General features: G+C 41.9%; 1 protein-coding gene across 1 annotated transcript in view; it reads right to left on the bottom strand.

Annotated features, from left to right (window-relative positions):
• The window catches only part of kctd16b (potassium channel tetramerization domain containing 16b), a 79,487-nt gene extending 59,546 nt beyond the window's left edge, over nucleotides 1–19,941 (bottom strand). Inside the window, exon 1 of the mRNA XM_042499815.1 lies at nucleotides 18,489–19,941. Coding sequence (XP_042355749.1) covers nucleotides 18,489–19,326 — 838 coding nt within the window. The 5' untranslated portion in view covers nucleotides 19,327–19,941. The remainder of the gene's footprint in view (nucleotides 1–18,488) is intronic.
• Between the last annotated feature and the right edge of the window lie 1,391 nt (nucleotides 19,942–21,332).

Here is a 21,332-nt window from a genome sequence, read left to right as displayed (position 1 = left end):
CAATTGGCAGTCCTCAGCAGTGGTTTGGCAATGGCAGCTATCTGTCATTTTAACAGACAACTCTTACAATCTATGCTGAGTGAGCTACTCCTATTCAGTGAAGTATGGCATGAAAAAACCATGGATGTATGGGAAAAACGTGGATTACGTTATGGCCATTCTCACAGCAGTCGCATGGCCATTGACCAGATACGTATCAGATTTAGGACCACAAATGAAAGTTGCTCAGATCTGACTGGAAAAAAATTTCTGTGTTAACAGTATACTACACAAAAATCTATTTTATCACAAGAAAGCAAAAACAAATTGATTTGGGACACATTTTGTCTGTAATGTGAATGTAGTTTTCAAATACTTAAAACCTGAAGTGAACAGACAGCAGACACATGCATCAGTCAGGATAAAATAACACCAGCAGGCCAATCAGAACTAAGCTTTTACCTGGACCACTGTACTTTTGAAAAATAACATAAGATAAAGTGTTTCTAATATTCCTGCTATGTCATAATAAAGTATGTGCCCATGCAGGTGAAATAAAATGAGAACCTGCAGCCAGTCTGCCAGTTTCAAAGTTGTTCAAAAACAAAGTCATCACATCCTGCTGCTGAGGCTTCCAGTACCTCGCCTCTCCAAAATGAAGTCGTACTGACTCGCATTCATCATACCGTAACCAAGTTGATCACAGGAAGTCCTCCGCTCAGCGTGAATGCACAAAGTCATCACTTCAGTTGGCTGGTAGCGGCATGCAGTATATGAGAAGCATCCATTCACATTAGCACCCCACCCAGTCATACCACATCACTCACACTCTCTCTGGGCTACTCTGTATTGATAATGGATTCCTGTCTTACCGTAAGCATTAGAGTGTGTGTGTGTGTGTGTGTGTGTGTGTGTGTGTGTGTGTGTATCCCCAGTAAAGCAGCGTGTTCCCAAATGTCCTGCCTCATTTTCTGGATGTTTAGATTGCATTGTTAAGTGTTTTGATTTCAATGTCTGGATGTCACTATGACTCCTCCTGTGGTCATTCAGCACCTGACTCACATGAACAAACACATGAATACACATGAGCACAGATGCAAACAGTAACATAAACTAGGGATGTCGTAAATACAAACAGACAGGCCCCAAACATGACTGACACAATCTCCAGTCAGTTATTTAGTGCATGCCACAGACAGACGCACGCAAGTACACGGCCTGACAATTTCATTCTGAGATTGAAGGTTACAGTAGGAGACATTTCGGTCTATGTTAGAGGGAAGACAGGAATAAATTACTGCCACAGAGACAGAAGGAAATAAACAGCCTCTAAAAGTGAATTTAAAAGTCATACTATAGGAGTAATAACAAAAATCTACATGTTCGCCAATTTAAAAAAAAGAAAAAAACAGAAATGACAGAATATCGATAGAAAAAATCGTGCCAGGGCCGTTGCTCTGAGCCATCCAGTGCTCTTGATATATTATTTATTATCAGAGTTGGGATTTGTCTGCATTATTGCCATTAAGTCAAGTGTATTCTCAGTCAGTATTTGGTTTCACCAAGGCTGTGGCCATGGAAAGAAGTCAGAATGAAGCAAAAATCTTGATTAAACAATCAATTTATGTTCCAACCCTCAATGATCAAGGGCTTTTGGTAGTGAGATAACTCTAGGTAGCCTTTATACTTTTATAACATTGTTAGACTTGCAATGTAAAGCTTTTTAAAAGGATTTCAATTGGTGAGTCAAAGCCAGAGACATCATCTTTTTTAAATCCATGGATTCCTTTTCCTTGTCAAAACCTTGCACCTAAATTACCCACAATGCAACTCAACCACTAATCTGCTTTGAGAGATTTTTGTTGTGTTAGACACATGCATGTAGCCTGACATGACTTAAGGCAACTTATCAGACTTTCCGCAGCTCACTTTGGAGCAGCAGGGGACCTTTTTTTTCCCTTTTCATTTGCTGTAGTGCTCTCCAAAACAGTACTATTGTATTGGATATGGGTTGGTTTTGCCATATACCATGTGCAGATGGTAATAACTGTGACTGGTGACCTTTGACTTCTTCCTGTTTCAACTTGCATGTTTCGGATGAAAACATAAAGTGTCAGCATGAAGCAGGTTGAAGAAAGGTGCCGTAATCTCTATTTCAGTATGTCTTACTGAAATAAGATTCAGCAAACTATTTTTTTCTTAAGACAGGGCTTGATGAAGCACAACATAATCATCTTCGTGTCATGACATGCCGCTGAAATCCAGCACTCATCTATAAATCAATTCTTATACCAGAGGCATCTTTGGTGGAGCCGCCGTACACCGTGACACACATGTATAATTACGTTTGCTTCACAGGATGTTGAGGCTCACCCCTCAGAACAGTTCAGGAAGCTCAGATCTTAGAAAGGAGCTAAAAATAGCTCCAGCTCCTTTTCATTGAAAGGACCCATTGGGTGTCTGATTGGGATGCCAACAAGATACTCCCTGTGGAGATATTCTGGGCACGTTGAACTGATAGAAGACCCCGGGGCAGACCCGGAACATGCTGGAGGGTTTCATATCCTATCTGGCCTAGAAACATACCAGGATCCCCAACAAAGGACTGGGCAAAAAGGGTGGGAAAAGGATATCTAGGCTGTACGCATAGAGATGGATGGATGGATGGATGGATGGATGATGGTGGATGGATGGGCGGACGGACAGACGAACGGATGGGAACATGCCGTAGGCCACCATTGCCTCAACCATGTCGGAGGTTGAAGGTCAGAGGATTGCAGAGGTCACTTTCCTACAGGGTATGGCTGGGAGAGATTGCTTTCTGTAGCAGAAACTCCACTGGGGGAAGATTATTCCTGTGTTTTAATGCGAGCAGCGTGCACACCAGCTATTGGACAATAGAGGCCCACAGATCACTGGGGTCACTAGATTATAAGGTCAGATTTCTCTCTACCTAAGCAATAGCTTCATGTTGTAGAAATCAAAGCTGATGAAGTCGTTCTGCAGAGGTACATGCCTTAGGGTGCAAATGAGTGAAAATACAATAAGAAACTTTAATAGTCACTAGAGGGACCTGCGAACTTGTTAAAAATGTGACCTTTCTCCCCCAACTTTTCTCTTTTCACACTTGGGCAGTGGTGACTTATAATTTAGTACAGAATACACCTAATATGGCACCCAGGCTCACTTATAAATGACTCCCAGTCCCACTCATCCTTCTTGTGCTGACCTTTAGAGGTTTATTTTACGGTCCTGTGGATGACCAAAGTATACGCTCGGTTAGGCTGAGTATTTATGTTATATTTAGTAAGAGCAACAAACGGCCTAGAAGTGCATCTCCTGTGCTGAGGGTAACTCTATTACTATTGCTTCCACTTGCTGTCTATCTTTATTGTTCTTTGGGTGTAGTTACTAACGGAGGAAATATGAGGATCTAGTCATGAATATGACAGAAAAAAAATGGAGCCAATAGCATAAGCAAAAGGACAGTAGCACTGTTGTTTTGGCCGATGTTGATTTTACTCCTCAGACGCTTGGAGAGAAAAAGAGGTAGTGATCCAAACCAAATAAAGAGAAACAGGTGGTTAACGAAATTTAAAGCAATGATTACAAATGAGAGTCAGATCACAATAAAACTTCAGCTTTTGGAGGAAGAGAAATATAGATAAGAGGTGGATACTGGCAGGACAGACGGAAAGAGGCCTGGAGCTGTGAAAACTGACCAAACACTCCACTTCAGCTGTCAGAGAGACATACAGTGAAAGAAAAAAAAGGATAGTGGCGGGTTAAAAAGAGAACAGGCTATAGTGTGAAACAGGAGCTCGGAGCAGTAAGAGCAGCAAAAGCAACAGCAGTCAAAAACATCTGCCAGCAGCTTCAGCACTGGCTGCGTTAGCGCTCTGTGCACTCCAGGAGAGATGTTTGAAATCAGCCAAACAGCAGCCAGAGATTGTTTACGAAAGACAGAAGGCTGAACTCTCTGCGTAACACCTTGATGCTTTAAATGCTCCAGAGAAAACCATAAAAAATATCTGATCTGCACAACTGGCAGAGAATCAAATGCTCTAAGCGTCAGATACAGAACAGGAAGGTGGGACCCGTGGAGAAAAACAGGAAATCTGAAATAAAAACATGCTTGTAGCATACATATTTGACGCCCACTTGTAGATTTCCATCCAAGACATATTTCTTTGTTGCCAGTGAGCCAAATCTTAGCATCTATTTGTATTTTTGCAAACCTGTTTTTTATCCATGATGGATTTGTTCACACTTAGCTGTCTCCACCACCAATAGCTTTTAAAATGAGAGGAACTTTGCAATGCCAACAGGCACAGAAACACAGATATCATCCCCAGAGATTAAGCTTTGCCCAATACTAGATGTCCTCTCTCTCTCTCTCTCTCTCTCTCTCTCTCTCTCTCTCTCTCTCTCTCTGTCTGTGTGTGTGTGCGCACTTGTACGTGTGCGTGCGTGCTTTTCGCCACCACTCTTCTTGCTCCCACCCTCTGCTTCCTTTCACCATCACTTCCTTTTCTCGTTTCTGTTCCTTCAAATGTTTTCTCTCATAGCACAACTGCCATTTGGTGTTATATAATATATTCCATGCTGTATGCTGGACCCTTTCCTTAACAAATACTACCCAGAAGGCCCATGTGGTGTATCTAACAGTAGAGCCTTGTTACAGCATGAACACAAACCACCTGATCAGTAAAGCGAGCTGGGAATCAAAAACCAAACACGGCAAAGCCCTTTAATGCCCTTGAGGAGTTAAGGTATTAACAGATGAGCTGGAAAAACTTTGAAAACATTTGGATTTCCAAAGCAAACCGTCTCCGACAAACACACCCTGAATATTTATTCTGAATCTTCATTTTTGGCTCATTGGTTGACTAACTCAATATGCATATCTCTCTTTGACTTTGCCTGTTTTTGAGCCTATTTTTGGATTGTTTGCCTGCACAATCTGCCACATCTCTCTAACCGTACAATCTTTTGCTCTGGAAAACAAAAAAACAAAGCACAGATAATTGTGTATTCATGAGGGAGGATTTAAACTGGAAGGACATGTGTGAAAGAGAATTGAAGCTGGGTGAAGTAGAGAAGAGAAGGACCTCTCCAACGGCTGAGTGATGTCTGAGAGTGGAAGGCAAAGTGACATTTGTTATTGGGTGTTGCATGAAAATAAGAGAGTGTGATCTGAAAAGGCCAGTGTCCTCTGTTCCCCCTCACACACACTCAGTGACATACACATGGAACACACACAAGGTCCTAATCAAGATGAATGAGATTTGCTCTTCACCGCGGACATGGCATTACATCATGGGACAACTACATTATTGCTCCGATCCCACCATTTAAGCAGTGTGAAGTGTAGTGTGTGCTTGTATGTATGTGCATGACAGAGGTCACCTTAATGATTAAAGGGGATTGTCCTACCGAAATGTCAACCTGTAACGCCTTTAATTAGCTAAATGAGTTTCTGAGGTGATGGATGTCGATAACTGTCTCGCTCCATTTGCTTGTTTCTCATCCCAGCACACATGAGCGTGTATAAGTGGGGCGTACCGCACTCCAGAGATCAGATCTCAGTGTATGGTATGGCTGGAGCCTGCATGCAGACACAAACATAGATCTGAAGATTGGAAAATTGTTAGTTTGTGTCGGTACGTTGGTTGTGTTGCCGTATAGAGACACACACTGTTTACTAATCCCTCTAAAGCTTCAGCCAGGTTAATCTTGAGGTAAACAATGCGTCTCTAGGCTAGACTGCACCGTCTGATCTTATCTGCATAATGTGTGCGAGTGTATGTTTGTGTATATGACCTGCTGAGTGTTTACGCCCTGATGTGCTTGCTGTTGTCCTGCAGAACCAATTTACCAGCAGACCTCCTGTCTGCAGACCATAATCAAACAGGTTCGCAGCCAGCAAATCATTATCTACACACAGCTAATACAGCCTTGTGTAGTTAAGGGACCATAATACAGGTAGTATGTGTACATAGGACCCCAGGTAGCAACCCATTACTTTTGCAAACAAACAGCCAGGGCACTTCTGTGTGCTGCCACAGACTGTGCAGTCCTCTGTGAACAGCACTCAATTATTCATTACACCATGAATGGTAAACAGGAGTGCTGGCAAGATGGGATGATAGCGGACACTCTCATTTTCTATAAATCATCACCGCTATGAGACAGAAAACACAAAGTCATTAACCACAAACTCTTCAAATCCACTGGATGTTTGATGAAGCACAGCCAGATGACAGCAACGGATCTGATGCTGTTTCCTTCTTTATTCCTCACAATCCCATTATGACTGAGTTATTCTTCAGTGTTTAATTCTAACGCATGCTTTCTTTTGCATGGGACTGTTACAAGAACTGCATTTAAGTCTGCCATAGGTAGTCATGGACACAGGGGCAACATTTTCCAAATTGGGTGCCTCATCCACACCCACTAGAGCAGCATCACCAGCCAACCACCCAATATTAGCTCTAATACCAAAACAAGTCATTTACAAATGGTCTCACTACAATGAAATGGCTACTGTGGGGGCTAACATCATCACACATGAATACAGTTTGGCTCAATATATCCACAAAACACAATTTTCCAGTCTGACCTAATTTATGCAATTCCAATATTTTGGGACCCGGTATACAGAAATATTAAAACCAATGCCACTTTCACGCCTTTTCCCTACAAGATAGCATGACATGCTTGATACCAACAGATGCCTTAGGTCATCTAGTTTAATATGATAGCACTCCTTTTCAGTCTGGTTTTAAAATTGAGCCCAATAAGTTGGGTTTTATGTGTTAGTCTGCCCATCTCCTCACCTTTGCCGCGTTCCACTTCGCCTGTCATAACCCTAGACTGTATGGTCACACCTGTTGCTTCTCCTCCCTCGTTTTCGACCAGTAATTTTGCCATTGCCACTCTGCTCATTTCATTTTCTTGTTCTCTCAGTACCCTGGCTTTTTTTGAGCCCTAGACCTTAGATGAAACATTTTGACTGAGCTTGACAGGCTGAATTTTGCTTTATTTTTATATATTAGTGGTGCATGTGTGTTCTGCACATCTGACCGCACCATTTTCTAAAATAATTACAAGTGGTGTGGTTATCAGATGATGAGTTAAAATGTGTTTCAGTGATAACAATTAATGTATTCTCAAGAAGAATGAGTATGTTTTTGCTTTCTTTTAAAAGAGTCCACTGTGAGTCTGAAAGTGTTAAAGGAGTGCAATGGTAAATAAGGGGAGCCCTGTTTTAATCCAAGCTACATTTTCAAAAAACGTGTGAGTTTCTAAGTTGTACCCATGATCAATGTAGTAAAGTGTCTCACAGGCACCATGTTGTAAAGTACAACAGTTTTGGTGCTTTCCAGGGAATGGAGAGAGATGAACCAGTAGTTTCAGGTGGGAAATTTGATCTCACTCTGATGTATTTGCCCAGAAAATCTCCTTCAGTCTTTAAAGGGAGCTACTGATGAAAGCAATGAAACAGATTAGGGTAAAACATTTTATCCATGAGGTGACTTTAGGTGCAGCTCACTGATGGCATGGTGTTTCTAATTTTTTGTGTGCTTTGCGTTCATCACGTTGCCATGAATCCAAGGAATTAAACAAAATCCATCTTATCCATCAAGGTAAAATGGGTTTTAAGAGTTAAAGCTCTCACTCTCCTGCCTCCCGTTGCTCTACAATAATAGGTAGACCTGAGTCAATGCAACAGGGAGAGATATTGCAGATATCTATACACACAGAGTGTGTTTAGAGATCTAGAATCTACTTTCTAATGAGAATCATTTGTCATGGGTTAGCTGTTTGTATAAGATAACCTCCAAGTGCGCGCGTGCACGTGTGTGTGTGTGTGTGTGTGTGTGTGTGTGTGTGTGTGTGTGTGTGTGTGTGTGCCATGTAAGCATGCCCTGCTTAAGTATACAGTACGTGTATGTTTTAATGGACAGGGAGCTTCACAGCCACTTAGAAATGAAATGGTGATGACAGAATGCTCTAGCAAGCAGCCAAGTACTCTGAAATGACACTGAAGGATTACTAATGAGACACAGTATTGGAGTTTTGAATAATCCTCTGCAGTGGCATAACTTTGGTACTGTCTGGTAACATTCTAAAGACTATTTATAGATCTACTATGCAGGATTGTCAGCTACTGTTTGTAAACAGTATCACCAGCAAAAGTGAAAGTGAAAGCCAACCCTAGATTCACTCTTTGTTTGACATTTCGTTGCTATATTTGCATTTTTTTGCCCCTGTATTTCTTGGATGCCGACTGTTTATGGTTTGGCACCTGGTCAGTATTTTTCTATAAAGTCCTGACCACACCTGAGTGCTGTGGGGGTGCATGCACATGAATGTCACAAACACAGACACGAAGAAGAAAGCAAGAAAATACAAACAAGGCAGAATCTCTGCAGATAAATACACTGCCACACACTTCTAGTAGGTCATAAGTGATAACTGAGAGGGATTACGTCTGTATGAGTCTATGCATTGTTTTTTTTAGGAAAATTATGTTTGGTATATTTTAACACCATGTACAATCCTATGTGATTGTCATTTTTCTTTATAAAGTGTCCTCTCTGCTCTTTGAATTAAACCCGTTCTGCCAAATCAATCAAATCAATCTTAAGTCTCAATTATCTTACAAATTCTTCCCAACTCTGCCCCCTAAGTTTCAGTTGTCTTTCCTTTGTGTCTACAAACCCCTTTTCCACTGCACACACACACACACACACACAAAAACCCTGACACCCACTAATTTGTAATTAATGGGAAAGTTTGCATTAGACATTCATTTCTGTGACAAATGACTCTGCAGTAGTCACAGATATTTATTGGCTCCAGCTCCGATTGGGTCAGATGGGCAATGATGGAAATGCAATACAATTCAATTTTATCCCCTTTGCCAGTGCAATGAAGTGACGGGGCGCCACAAAAAACTACCCATTTCAATCCAAGCAGTGCCCAAACGTCATTTCAAATTTACTCCACAAGCTAGAGAGACTGAATAAGTAAGAGATATAAAAAAAGGAGTTATCATCGTAACATTTTCCCTGACCTCCATGCTGCTTTTTATTATTAACTAACCTGTTTTCTGGCCTGTCCATGACACCAAACATGACGCACCAGAAAAAAATCAAAACAAAAACAAAGGCATACTCATCCTCTGTAAAGCTGTGTACACAGCTCTGGTCTATTGGTAATGGGAAAGGAGTTGATTGCCTATTTTTAACAGATCTCCTCGCATTTAAAACTTAAATAGTGGCTGTGTTAGAAATGAGTAAAAAAGAAATAATTACATATAATTTCTTTGTTTGACTTTTATTTGTATTCCTTCCTATATCAATAATGAAAACAAATAAATTTGAACCAAACTGCACTCTCTCTCTGAGGAAAAAAAGTACAGTGATATTATATTTTTATAAAATATCAAGACACATCAGGCTTTTATCACAAGTTACCATTGGTGGTTTCAGTAATTTCCTCCAGAGTTAATTTCCTCTAGAGTTGCTATATTAGTGCCTCTAGCTTTCTTAATGGACATAAAGACTTCAATTCCATTTACAAATGAAATGCCAGTGACATTCTGCCCTGGGAAGCTATAAAGCACTGTGGAATGAAATTACAGCGGTATGACCATATGCTCGATCAAGCTGTGGACCACTGCTGTGTGAGTGACAATGTGCGATCCTAATGAGGCACAGAGGTATGCAGAGCGCTCCAAAACACGATCAAACTGTGAAGTTTCATCATGAAGTTTAAGTACTAAAAATCTGACTATTGACCGACCATTTCATCAGTCACACTGTCTCAGGAATGAAGAAGATGAATGAAGGGGCTGGTAGAAGTAAATGAGCTAACTGAGGGGAGAGCAAGAAAAAAATACACCAGTGGAGCAAAGACTTGCCCAAAGCACTTATATGAAACATCCCCCCAAAAACACTTGTGACTTAATTGGCCTGTCACAATATTTCAGAACACTGCAATCAGAAGTTCAGGATTTAAGTCTCATTTTGCATCAGATCCTCTATTTGAGAAACTTTGACAAACGGCAGCAGGCATCCATCTGAACTGTGACATGCTCTCCCAAAGTGGAACCAGCCATTGGTGTGATTAGCCGATGCAATTACTGATGTGATGGGAATTCTGTGCATCCTTTACATTGTGTTGCGAGCCAATCTGGGCTCACGCATAGCTGGGCTATTAAAGCATTGATGCATTGCAGCAGCCAGCCGGTGGGTTGAGCGAGTGAAGAGGCTCTCCAGCTGCAGCTTCTGTCATTATGGCAACGCTCCACACCTCGTCGCACCGCAGAGCACTTATTCCAACACAACAGGGGAAGAGCATCAGCATTATATCAACTGTGCCTACCACCGCAGAGAGAATAGAGTGTCAAGAGTCACAGAGGAGGGGAAAATGGGCTGATAGACGGCCAAGGAGAGGAGGGAGTCGCAGAGGGCTTAGGGGAGCTTGTTGTTGACGCTCCGGTGTTCGCTCTCTTTTCATTCTCTCTGTCTCTCTGTCTTTCTCTCTCTCTTTCTCTCTCCCAGAGCTCCGTAGTTCCCCATATCCTCCAGAGGCTGGGGATTATGGGAATCTACGCTACGTAGCTACACTAAGCTTCCAGGGGAGAAGGTCAAGGGGAGGCTAGACAAACAACAAAGTCTATCTTCTTTCCATATGACCCACTTGCCCTTTATCCATTATTTCTCCTATATGTCCTCTCCTTACTTTAAAACAACCGTTGCCTTCCAATGTGAGGTCTTCCACAAAATCAAACATAAGCCAGCAGCATAAATGCAAACAAACATATTTTCCAGGATTATTCTGTTTATTTCCCTGGAAACACTTTTTTTTCCATATCTAAATCACTTGCTTTAACTTTCGATCATCTTGAAAAGGTGAGTAAATTCTATTTCAAAAGTGAAAATTGAGATCATCTTCTGTTTACTCTACACTCACTTTCAATCACACTCGCTCCTCTCATTGCTCTCACCCACAGATCATATCTCATTTTGCTGTTGTTGCTTTAAATTATCTTACCTTTTTAACAAACAAGATTCAACAGTTACTGTATTTGATTTGTTTTTTTGGTTTTTTTTTTTCTCTGAAGAATATTCCCAGTGTAAAGCAGTTTTTTATTGTTTTTGCTGAGGATCAGGTCATCTGTGCTTTCATTTCTGCTCAACTCCCTGTATTCTTGACTCAGTCAAAAAGTCTCTTCCTTGCCTGCAGCTTGTACCAAATGCAGAAGCGCGGATTCTTACTGTTAAAAAAAGGCATGCTCATGCCAGTTTTATCTGGCTATATTAACCCTCAAAAGCAAGCAACAAAAGCAACAAAATGCACAAGAATTTGTAAGTAGTGTTGGGCTGTACATTTAATTGAAATGTCAATGAAATCACAATGTGGCCAAAGGCAAAATCCAGGTTGCAGGACCTGCAATTTCTGATAAAGGGGAAATGTGTCATAACATCATCATTTTTATATTTTATTCAGTGAAAGTGAAATGCAAAAATTACCATCCACACTTAAATTGGAACTTGTATATGTCAAAACCTTCACAATGTCTGCAGCTCTAATATAGAGACAACTACACAGACTGCTTCCCAAACTATCTGAAAACTGTCACTTGGGCTGTTTGCAGGGTCAGTGCACACTAAGAAATGTCATCTTTTTTAAATTCTTATTTTTGTGAAGCCTTCTTTCAGTGTTATTAACTTAAGATTGATTTCCATCAGTCCAGGCCTTGCTCTTATACTCTTAAGATTGATTTTAGTGCATTTGCTGTTTTTTGTACTTTCTTGTTAAGTGGTTTTGAAGTGTGTTTTGATACTACAACATTATAATCATAAACAGTAATGATTGATTGATGTAGAAGCAGTAGTAATGTTAACAGTACTGTGGCAGTAGAGATATTTATAATGCCAAGACATGGCAAACCAACATCAAAGTACTAGTGGCAACAAAGGCTAACCACTGCGTTGTTTTGCGTCGCCTGTGTCTTGGCCAAAAAGTTGCATTTGAACACACTGCAAAGACTGCAGCCAACAGTAAACCAGCATGAGAGAAAATAACTCTAACTACTATAGACAGAAGTCTGTACTCCTCATTATACAAGGGGAAAGCAGAAGACCAACAGGACAAAGTCAAGATGCTAGTTAGCCAGTTAGCACACTAACACAACCTGATATTGAAAGAACAACAGGATATTTACTGCATGCTGGTGAACAATTCAACAAACAATTTGGAGATGCTTCACCTAAAGAGCTCAATAGCAAGAAAAAATCATTTTAGCCTACCTAATACATCAAATTTATTCCAATCTCACACCATCTCATTTTCATCTCTTTTCTTGGGTATAAAGCTGAACTTCCAATCAAGAGTGATTTCATTCACTGTCAGGTCAGACGCCAATTCAACATGCTTAATATGCCATAAAACAGAGGACAGGGGCCGAGAAGGACCATCAAACGCCAACATAGCAGCACGCACTGAAAAAACTAGGGGGAGAGACATGCTCTCCAATGGCCCAGCATTATACTAGTATTAGATATAGCAGTTCTTGGATTAACGAAGCACCCGTAGTTGTAGTAGCATCTAGCATGTTGTAGGAACAGTCCTGGTTGGATTATAAAAGTAGTAGAAGTAGTCAGAGTCAGAAGTAGCATTACTAGTAGTCGTAGTAACTAAAGCAGTAGTATGAAGACTAGCAGTATTTTTCTCTTCTGTCATACATCAAACAGTGATATCCACATGCTCCCCTCTCCTTCCTCTTTGTCTCAGCCTGAATAATGCAGAGTTGAGGTGTGTGGTGGTGGACTCCCCTGTGGAGCTGAGGCCAGGGTAGCAGCTGTCCCTATCAAGACTCTCCTCAGAGCTGTCACGGCCTGTCTGCTCCTCGGCTAATCACTTCCTACAGGCCTGCAGCATGGGACCGCCACAGCTAATGTCGTCACCGACTGGGCTGAGGTACGCTTGCCGGATGAGTGTGATGTAGTTTCATATGGTGATGAGTGTGTGTGAGTGTGTGTGAGTGTAGGTGGGTGTACGTGTGTGATGGGTTGGTGGTGTACAGGTGTGTTTAGCCAGCGGCTCCAGGGGTGTGCAAATGCCTCAGGTAGTGCAACATGGATCATGCATCCACACACACACACACACACACACACACACACACACACATCATTACCACAGCACCTTTTTTCCCACCTGCCAAAACACATTTGCTACACAAGGAGTTACCCATCTGTGTGTAACAAGCTAATGGCACAGTGTGTCACACACCAGCACACATGGTCATATGAAAATGGCCATTTGTAATGACACACACTTAACTCTGGCATGTTCAGCTGTGGTTAAAAAAAAGAGTGAAGCCTGGGGAAATACATCCAGAGCCAAAAACTGTGATTTTCCTATCCTCTTAGCAGACCTTTGAAACATTTCCCTTTTTTGCACACAGACGATGTTGTGTTGTTGGATTATTGTGTTGTGGTAGGCGCTGTCAGGCCCTGCGGTGAATACCACAGAACCAACTGTCAACAGTGATGATTAATTATCAGTCACTCCAGCCATGCAACAAATTGGTAAATACATTTGCCTTCTGGGGTTTCAGAGGCCATCTTGAATTTGGATAGCCACAAACAGAAAAGAGATTGATAGGTCCAATCAGGGGAGTGTAGAATTCAGGGCTCTAGATAACAAGTGAAAAACAGGATTTAAACAGATAAAGGTGGTTCAGGCTTCCAGCAAGAAAAATATCAAACTTGGAAGTGGAAGCTTGCAAAGCTGGCAAATTGGAAATGGCAAGTGAACCACTGTTGTTGTACAGTGAACATACAGGTGACCATATTTGGGCGAGAGGCTGACACTGTGAAGGAGGGAGGGGTGGATCTGAGGACACTATTGGCAGATAGCCTGTCATTCAAAGTGGCCCTTCCTTAATTATGTGTAAATTTAATCCTTAATGAAATGTAAACTAGTGAGCTATACAAACAAGGGGAAATTAGCTATACAGACCAAAACCTTTTTTTGTACAAGGCTGTAAAAATGTATATTTCTGCTGTAAAGTTTGGCATGTTAGCATGGGAGCTGAGGGGCATTGACTCACTTTTGGAGCCAGCCTCAAGTAGCCATTAAATGACCTGCAGTTTCTAGCACTACCCCATAGGTTGCTGCTTGGTTTCTTATGATGGAAATGTTTTGGGTTGTTGTAGCACATTTGTCCTTGTTGGCTACCGTAAATTACAAGTCAGTTGGCATTAATATGATTGCAAACAGCCTCCACTCATCTGCAAAGGCTTTCCACAAGGTTTTGGAATCTGGCTCAAGGGATTTGCTCCCTCTCAGCCACAGGAGCATTATGGAGGTTGGCTACTGATGTTGGGATAAGGCCTGGCTCAAAGCTTCAATTAATCCTGAAGATGTTCAGTGAGGTCAGAGCTCTGTGCAGGCCAGTCAAGTTTTTCCACTCCAAGCCAGGAAAATCATTTCTTTATCGACCGTTCTTTGCGCACAGGAGCATTAGGCGAGTTTCCATTAACCCTCAAATTGTGCAAATTAAAATTGTGAATATAAAATATGCCTAATTGAAACACATCCGTTTCGAAAAACTCCCGTTTATCACAAAAAAAGTTTTTAGGCTTGCATGAGGTGGTATTTCAGGCGATTAAAAAAAGCCATGTTTCACAAAACTGTAATGGAAACATTTTTTTTGCTTTTATAGGTCACGTGATGCTATGGCTATGCAGTTGTCGGTAGCAATTGGCTCCTTCAGGCATGATGCAGCAGGTGCTAAAAGAGGTGTTATTGGATCACATAACTCCTCAGTAGTTGAGTGGATACATCCGGAACTTTTGAATTCAAAATTGGGAAATTGTGAACAATCACCTCCCAAAAATCCCTCATATATGGCCGTTCCCATGTAAAAGGGGCTTGGCTGTCCATTATCACTTGCATAATACGCCCATGCTGCCTTCAATTGGAAGTAATGGTGGTTAGTGCAGTGACTGCTATAGAAATAAACCTGCTAATGTTTTGAGCATCTATCGCAATGCTTCTTGGAATTGTGTTTTATCGATATTTCAAAAATATTGCTAAATTTTTCCACATACCTGTAATGGAAACCCGCCTATTGTCAAATTGGAACACAAAAATGCCTTCCCTAAACTTCCAGTGTTGTCTAAAACATACCCAGACCATGAAAACAGTAACAGGCCACAAGTACATGTAAGTATGTGGAGATACCTTTGGCTATATACTTTTAAAGAACAATTAGTTGCTGCCTTTGTCCACGATGTAGGACCTCCATTACTGCCAAGAGAGGACCAGCAAATGAGAAAGATGTTGCTGGTACTAAGTATAATAAGGATAGGCACAAACACAAAGAGACAGAGAAATGCCTAAAATGCAGAATGAGACAGCCAAAGATGAAGGTAAATAAACAATCATGAAGATGGACAGGCAGACAGACAGAAATAAGAATAAGAAGAGAGACAGGAGGCGTGACGGCGCAGTGAGGCATGTAAAGGCAACTGGTGCCGCCACGCTGCTCCTTGCCCCTGCGGCGCACGGAACAAAATGAAGCTGGAAAGAGGGAGGGCGGGAATCGAGACAAGAGAGAAAAGCTGGGTATGATTGACTAGAGCAAAATGAGAAGACATGAAAGGAGAAGAGGGAGAGAAAAGACAAGAAAGGCGAGGGAGAGGGAGGATGGGGAGAAGGGGCAGAGAGGAGTGTGCCAAAAATGTGACAGGCAGATAAACAAGAGACTGTCAGTGACTACATTTTATCCACTGGGTGACTGCAGCATTTAACAAACTCCCTGTGTGATTCTTTTTGCATGCTAAACCTGCGTGCACACCTGCTTCTGTGATTTCGCCTCTTTACCTGCGTTTGTGTTCGCACTGCCTCCGTGTGAGTGCGTAAAGGCTTTTGTGTGACAGAGCGTGTTGAGATATTGGACCAACACATCTGCCGTTGTGCCCTCACCTTTGAGAGTGCGCCCTCTAACAAGCTGAAAATTTGTCAACAAAGCCAGGAAGCAGTTGTTGTTTGCCGGTAAGCAAGAAGAGGCCTGCAGAGGCAGCCCACAGACACACTGCCAGATACTGCATAAGCAAGGTGTGTGTGTTTATGGGGAGTGTGTGTGTCAGCAGCCCCCACCACCACTTGATTTGGCTTGTTAGTGCTACTTCTGGGGGTTATAAGAGCCAAGAGCCATCCAGTCATTGTAGCTGCTTCATGCAGGCCATTAATGCAGAGCTCATTTAGCCTGGAGCCAGCCCAGCGAATCGCTCTCATGTGTTTTTTTTTTTCTTTACTCATGCTCTGCTCTGTGACCATGTGATCATTTGACTTATGTGATTTATGGGGCTGACAGTGGTTTTCCCCACGGAGGTGGTGAATGCACAGCTCAGTAGCTTCTAACCAGCGGTCCTGGCCCCCATCCCGGTCCTTAGAAGGAAATTTTGGAACAAGATGAATAGAAGAAAATTTGGGGGATGTGACAAACTTTACAGATAATGCTAGAACATCATAAAAACACAATGCTTTTTTGAGTCACATGGCAAACTGCAAATTAATCTTTTAAGGATGTTTGCATATCAACACGTAACTGCTTTTACTTGCCAAACACCTGGACGCTTAGGCACTTAAATGAGACAGCAAAGCCAGTAGTAAACAGAAACTGGGTTAGATGTCCTTCTCCTTGAACTGAAAATAGTTTCTTGTGAATACGAAACAGTGTCTAATGCTTCACTACAATTGCTTTGTAATCGTACATAACTTGGAATAAGGATTGAATAACAATTCAGAACAAGAACGTTTTCAGTAATGCATGTGTTACTGGAGAGAGAAGTCCATGTGCCAATTTAAATAATGTAAGAGTAAATAAACCTTTTTTATTTTTAAACCACTGTGCCTATGAGAGTACACATTCTTTCTCAGGGATATTAGCAAATATCATGACAGCTGCCTTGACACATAGATCTCAGTACTGTTGGTAGCTTCTCCAGTTCATTTTTTTTTCAGCAGTAGTTGGCACATTTTGCATGGCTGTGTTGTATCTCAGGTGTACCTTAAGACTTTATTTAATATTTGGGGGTGATTTTAACCTAGAAAACCATTCATCCAGATGCCCAAATCATTGTTATTTTTTTTTCTGTAGTAGCTGTGGGAGCAGCAAATCTGCACAGTTTAGTAAATGTGACATAAATTGCATTTTGAAAAAGCAGAGTTTATTCTGCTTGTGGTGAAGATATGCCTGGCACTTACTCATTGTCTCACAGTATGTGCTTAGACACTATTAATGGGGGTCTCATTATGGGTTATGCACGAGAGGAAAGGAGTTTTGTTTCATTTTTATCAGCCTCTTTTTAGTATTTTTTTGCTGAATATTTTATGACATCTCAGAAATGGTCTTCCAATGCTGTTTCCAAGTAAAGTTTTGTCACATAACATACAAATAGTTTATAAAGGTACTGAGAACTCAAGCACATTTACAGGATCTCCTACACCCTCTCTGTTTTATGCTAGCTATCAGAGTTTGTGATAGATTATACACTTTCAGACCCAAGAATATGGCTTATTTTGTTGCATCATAAAATCTAACAGAAGCTAATTTAAAAGTCACAATGATCTCGACACTGCTTCTCTTGCCAGTGAGCAGCAAGGATGGAGAAACGGAGGGGGAATAAGCCAGAAGGAAATGCAAGAAGTTGAAAGGGTGGGATGGATGAAAGCAGACAGGAGGTGGAGTAGAAAATTGCACCGAGATGAGAAATGGCAAGCGATGACAAATCATTGCTTTGACGAGTGCTGTGGCTCAGATGAGAGTGAAATCATATTAAAAAAAAAAAATCTGGTTAAATCTTATGAAATATAAAGTAGCCTGTAACAGCGTACCGAATGCTGCAACATGCTGTAATAGGTTTGAACACACTGTGATGAGAGCATGAAGTGGCCTGTCAGTTATGTGTTGGCTGCTAAGGTTTCATCGCTTCCAGGGAGAGAAACAAACACCTTGGCTTAACCCCAATTAATGGGACTGATATCTAATTGCTTTTGTTCCACATGGCTTGAACAAAAGTTCAGACACTAACAGAGGATGTTAGTTTGACTCTGACTGTGTTTGTGCTTTTATTTTAACCAAGGTGGTGCAGGCTACCTCTTAGGTCACGGACAAGTGGAACTTTTACACACTCAGTGTTTGTCATGGAAATGCATTGTGAAGTATTGTAAAACATAAAACAAATAAATCAGGAACCACAGATCATAGACACAGGTGGAAGCAGCAGTCACCACATGGAAGCGTATATTTACATCATACAAAGAGGGGTTGTACTATGCTAGAAACGCCCATCCACCCCAGCAGCAGATGTCTCTCTCACACAGAACCAGTAAAACAAGTGCGCCTTCTAGCGGTGCCTCCAACTTTGTGTGCGCGCATCAACCTGCTGTAATAGCTGTAATCAAATTGTGTTACTTACGGTAAAAAACGTATTCTGTGTAGCTGGACCAGATCTTGTCTTCTGTGTGCTGGTTGACGAACGAGGCAGTGACTGACGAGTTGCAGGCCACCATTTGGAAACCACACTCCGACAGCATGTCAAAAGACCTCTCCAGGTGCTTGAACTTGAGGTAAAACCGGGAGGTGTACCGATCCGGGGTTCTGTCCGGGTCCCGGCTCTCATTCAGGGTCTCCCCGAAAACTTCTTTGGCGAGAGCCACCCGCCCGCATATCAGTATCCGAGGCACCCTCCTGAACTTGGCGTCGGTTTGGCTCTCTCGGCCCATGGTGCACGACCCCCGGTACCCCACCGTGATGAAGCCGCTCTTTCTGTCCGCGGGGACGAGAGAGGGAGGCGGACACTGCCGGTGGTCGCTGCCCTGCGACCCGTCTTCATAGTCGCTGTGGAAGTAGTCATCCGGGCTGTGCTTGATATCGTCAGGGGTCAGGAGCTTCACCAAGTCGGGCAACTGGAAGTACTCCGCCTCTTTCCTGAGCCTCCCTTTCTCCGGGAAGTGGTCCGGGAGGACGACTTGCTTGTCTCGGAGGTAGTCCAACACATACCGGAATAAAAACCCATCTCTGTCGATAAAATAACGGCCCTTTGGGTCTCGTGCCAAGTCATTACATGCATCTTTTTTGGAGGAGAATAGCTTACAAAGTAATGAATTTGGGGTGCCCACCAAAGTTGAGTGACGCGTGTAATAAACCTGCCCCCCTACGTTTAATTCAACAACATCTGGGAAACTGTTCTGAACTGATGCTTGCTCTTTGGGGTTAGTCCTACAGTTTCCACTCAGCGCCATCGTTTCCGTCATGAACAGCTACAAACGGGCTGCACACCTATTTCTACCAATAAAAAAGAAAAAGATCAAAAAAAAAAAAAAGAAAACGAGAGGGATGTTAAAAGTTGCTAAGCTGTGTCCTCGGTTATTCTGTGTAGATGCAGGGCCTCCAACTTCATCTTACAACAATGTGGATAAGCATTTTTCATCGGCCACCTACCAGTCTTAAGCAGTTGTAGAAAATGGGGGGGAGATGGCAGTCCGGGGCGTCCCTCTGTAAATGTTAAATTAAAAGATGGGTGACTTAGTGGAGGACAGAATCAGTGCTGCAAGAGAGGAGAAATGTATCCGGGCGCATCAAGCCTGGCTCATGTGAGAGCATTACATAGGGGGACCGATGGAGGCTGTAGATGCCTATTGCACCGAATTAAAACTTATCTTGCTTGCCTTTTTTTGCTACTATTATCCAGTAAATAGAAATCCTTCTTCACACATGCAACCCAAAAATACACCGTAGAAGAAAAAAAAAGTCCAACAACTTCGGTATAGTCCGAATAAAAGAAGGTGCTGATGTGTTACTTTTTCTTCAACTTCCCTTGAACAGCAGCAGATTTTCCGGGAGGAGGCACAGTCTCTTTCAGTGGCGAGAAACTTCGCAGAGATTGCACACGCAAACCTCGGGAGTCCTGTAATGGTTTTGTCTATAGCCTGTCACTGCATATATGTCGCCTTATCCGGAATGAAAGAAACCCTCTTCAAAAAAAAATATCTTTCGTACTTTCTTCGAGAGGTGTTAAAAAAATCTCAGTTTAGATTTTTTTTTTCTGAGCAGCGGAGAGGACCGACCCGCTGCTGCTGGCTGCTTTTACCGGGAGCTGTCCGCGGTGCTGAAACGAGCATCTCACCCCCCCCCCCCCCCCCCCCTCCCCCCTACCGCCTCCCCTCCCCTACAGAGCTGGGTGGTGTCTACACGGCTGCCCCCCACACCCACCCTCCCACACACGCGCGCGCGCACACGGAGGGAGGGAGGGAGAGGGAGAGAGAGAGACTGACTAATGGGGCGATTCCAGGCTACTGGGTGGGAGAAAAACAAAAGTCCCTAAATTATCCACAAGAATGGAGCAGAATCAGTCCTATTTACGGAAAAAGTAAGAAATAGCCATAATATCCATACATATCTGACGTATACTAACCCTTTGAAACCTGTGCAAATCGGCTTGATCGCTTTCAAAGACATGGAAAGAATGCAATGGGCAACAAGAAATGAGTAAATAGTTGCATGAAAATTACCTGAAAATGTGAAAAACAAAAATAATGTGTGTATGTATGTACATATATATGTGTACATACATACACACACACACACACGAAATTTGCTTATAGTCATTTGGACATTTTCCCTTTTTTAAATAATATCTAATAATCACCACACAGCTTATTTTCAAGTAACTGTCTTGTTACCTTTACCCATTTATTTATTTATTTATGTATTATTATATTATTTTTTATTATTAGTTATTGTTATTGATATATTTATTTATTTATTTTTGGGCAAATATCTGGGCATCATGCAAGGTTACTCTTTCCTATGTTTTAAAAGATTCAGACCAATTTTCTCAGGATCTATAGGTTAAAATGCTTTTGAAAACTGTCTGAACATAGCACAACTAAACTGTTGTAATTTCAGTGCAAAGTTTGTTAAATTGCTGCATCCATCTTTGTGCCATTATTATAATAAGCTAAACACTCACAATGCTGCAATTTGACCCCCAGCTTGAAACCATTTGCATGACATTTGGTTTGAATGCATAAATACACAACATATTTTGGGTATGCACAGTGCAGACTGTGTATTGTTCCCAGTTTTGCATTTTGACTGCAGTGCGTTTGTAGTTTTTATTTTGGAGCCCTTTGCAAATTAAAATCTCTTAACGAAAATGCTGTCTTCCAAGCCCAGATAAATGGCTGTAACTGGCATTGAGTTGTGTGACGTTTTTGTCTTGAGTTTTGCAACAGCGCCTCCCTCTGTTTACATTGTG

The sequence above is a fragment of the Plectropomus leopardus genome, chromosome 13 (genome assembly GCF_008729295.1).
Source record: "Plectropomus leopardus isolate mb chromosome 13, YSFRI_Pleo_2.0, whole genome shotgun sequence".
In the NCBI taxonomy this organism is placed as follows: domain Eukaryota; kingdom Metazoa; phylum Chordata; class Actinopteri; order Perciformes; family Serranidae; genus Plectropomus; species Plectropomus leopardus.
Note: the sequence above shows the minus strand (reverse complement) of the source record. Positions and strands in the feature narration are given on the sequence as shown.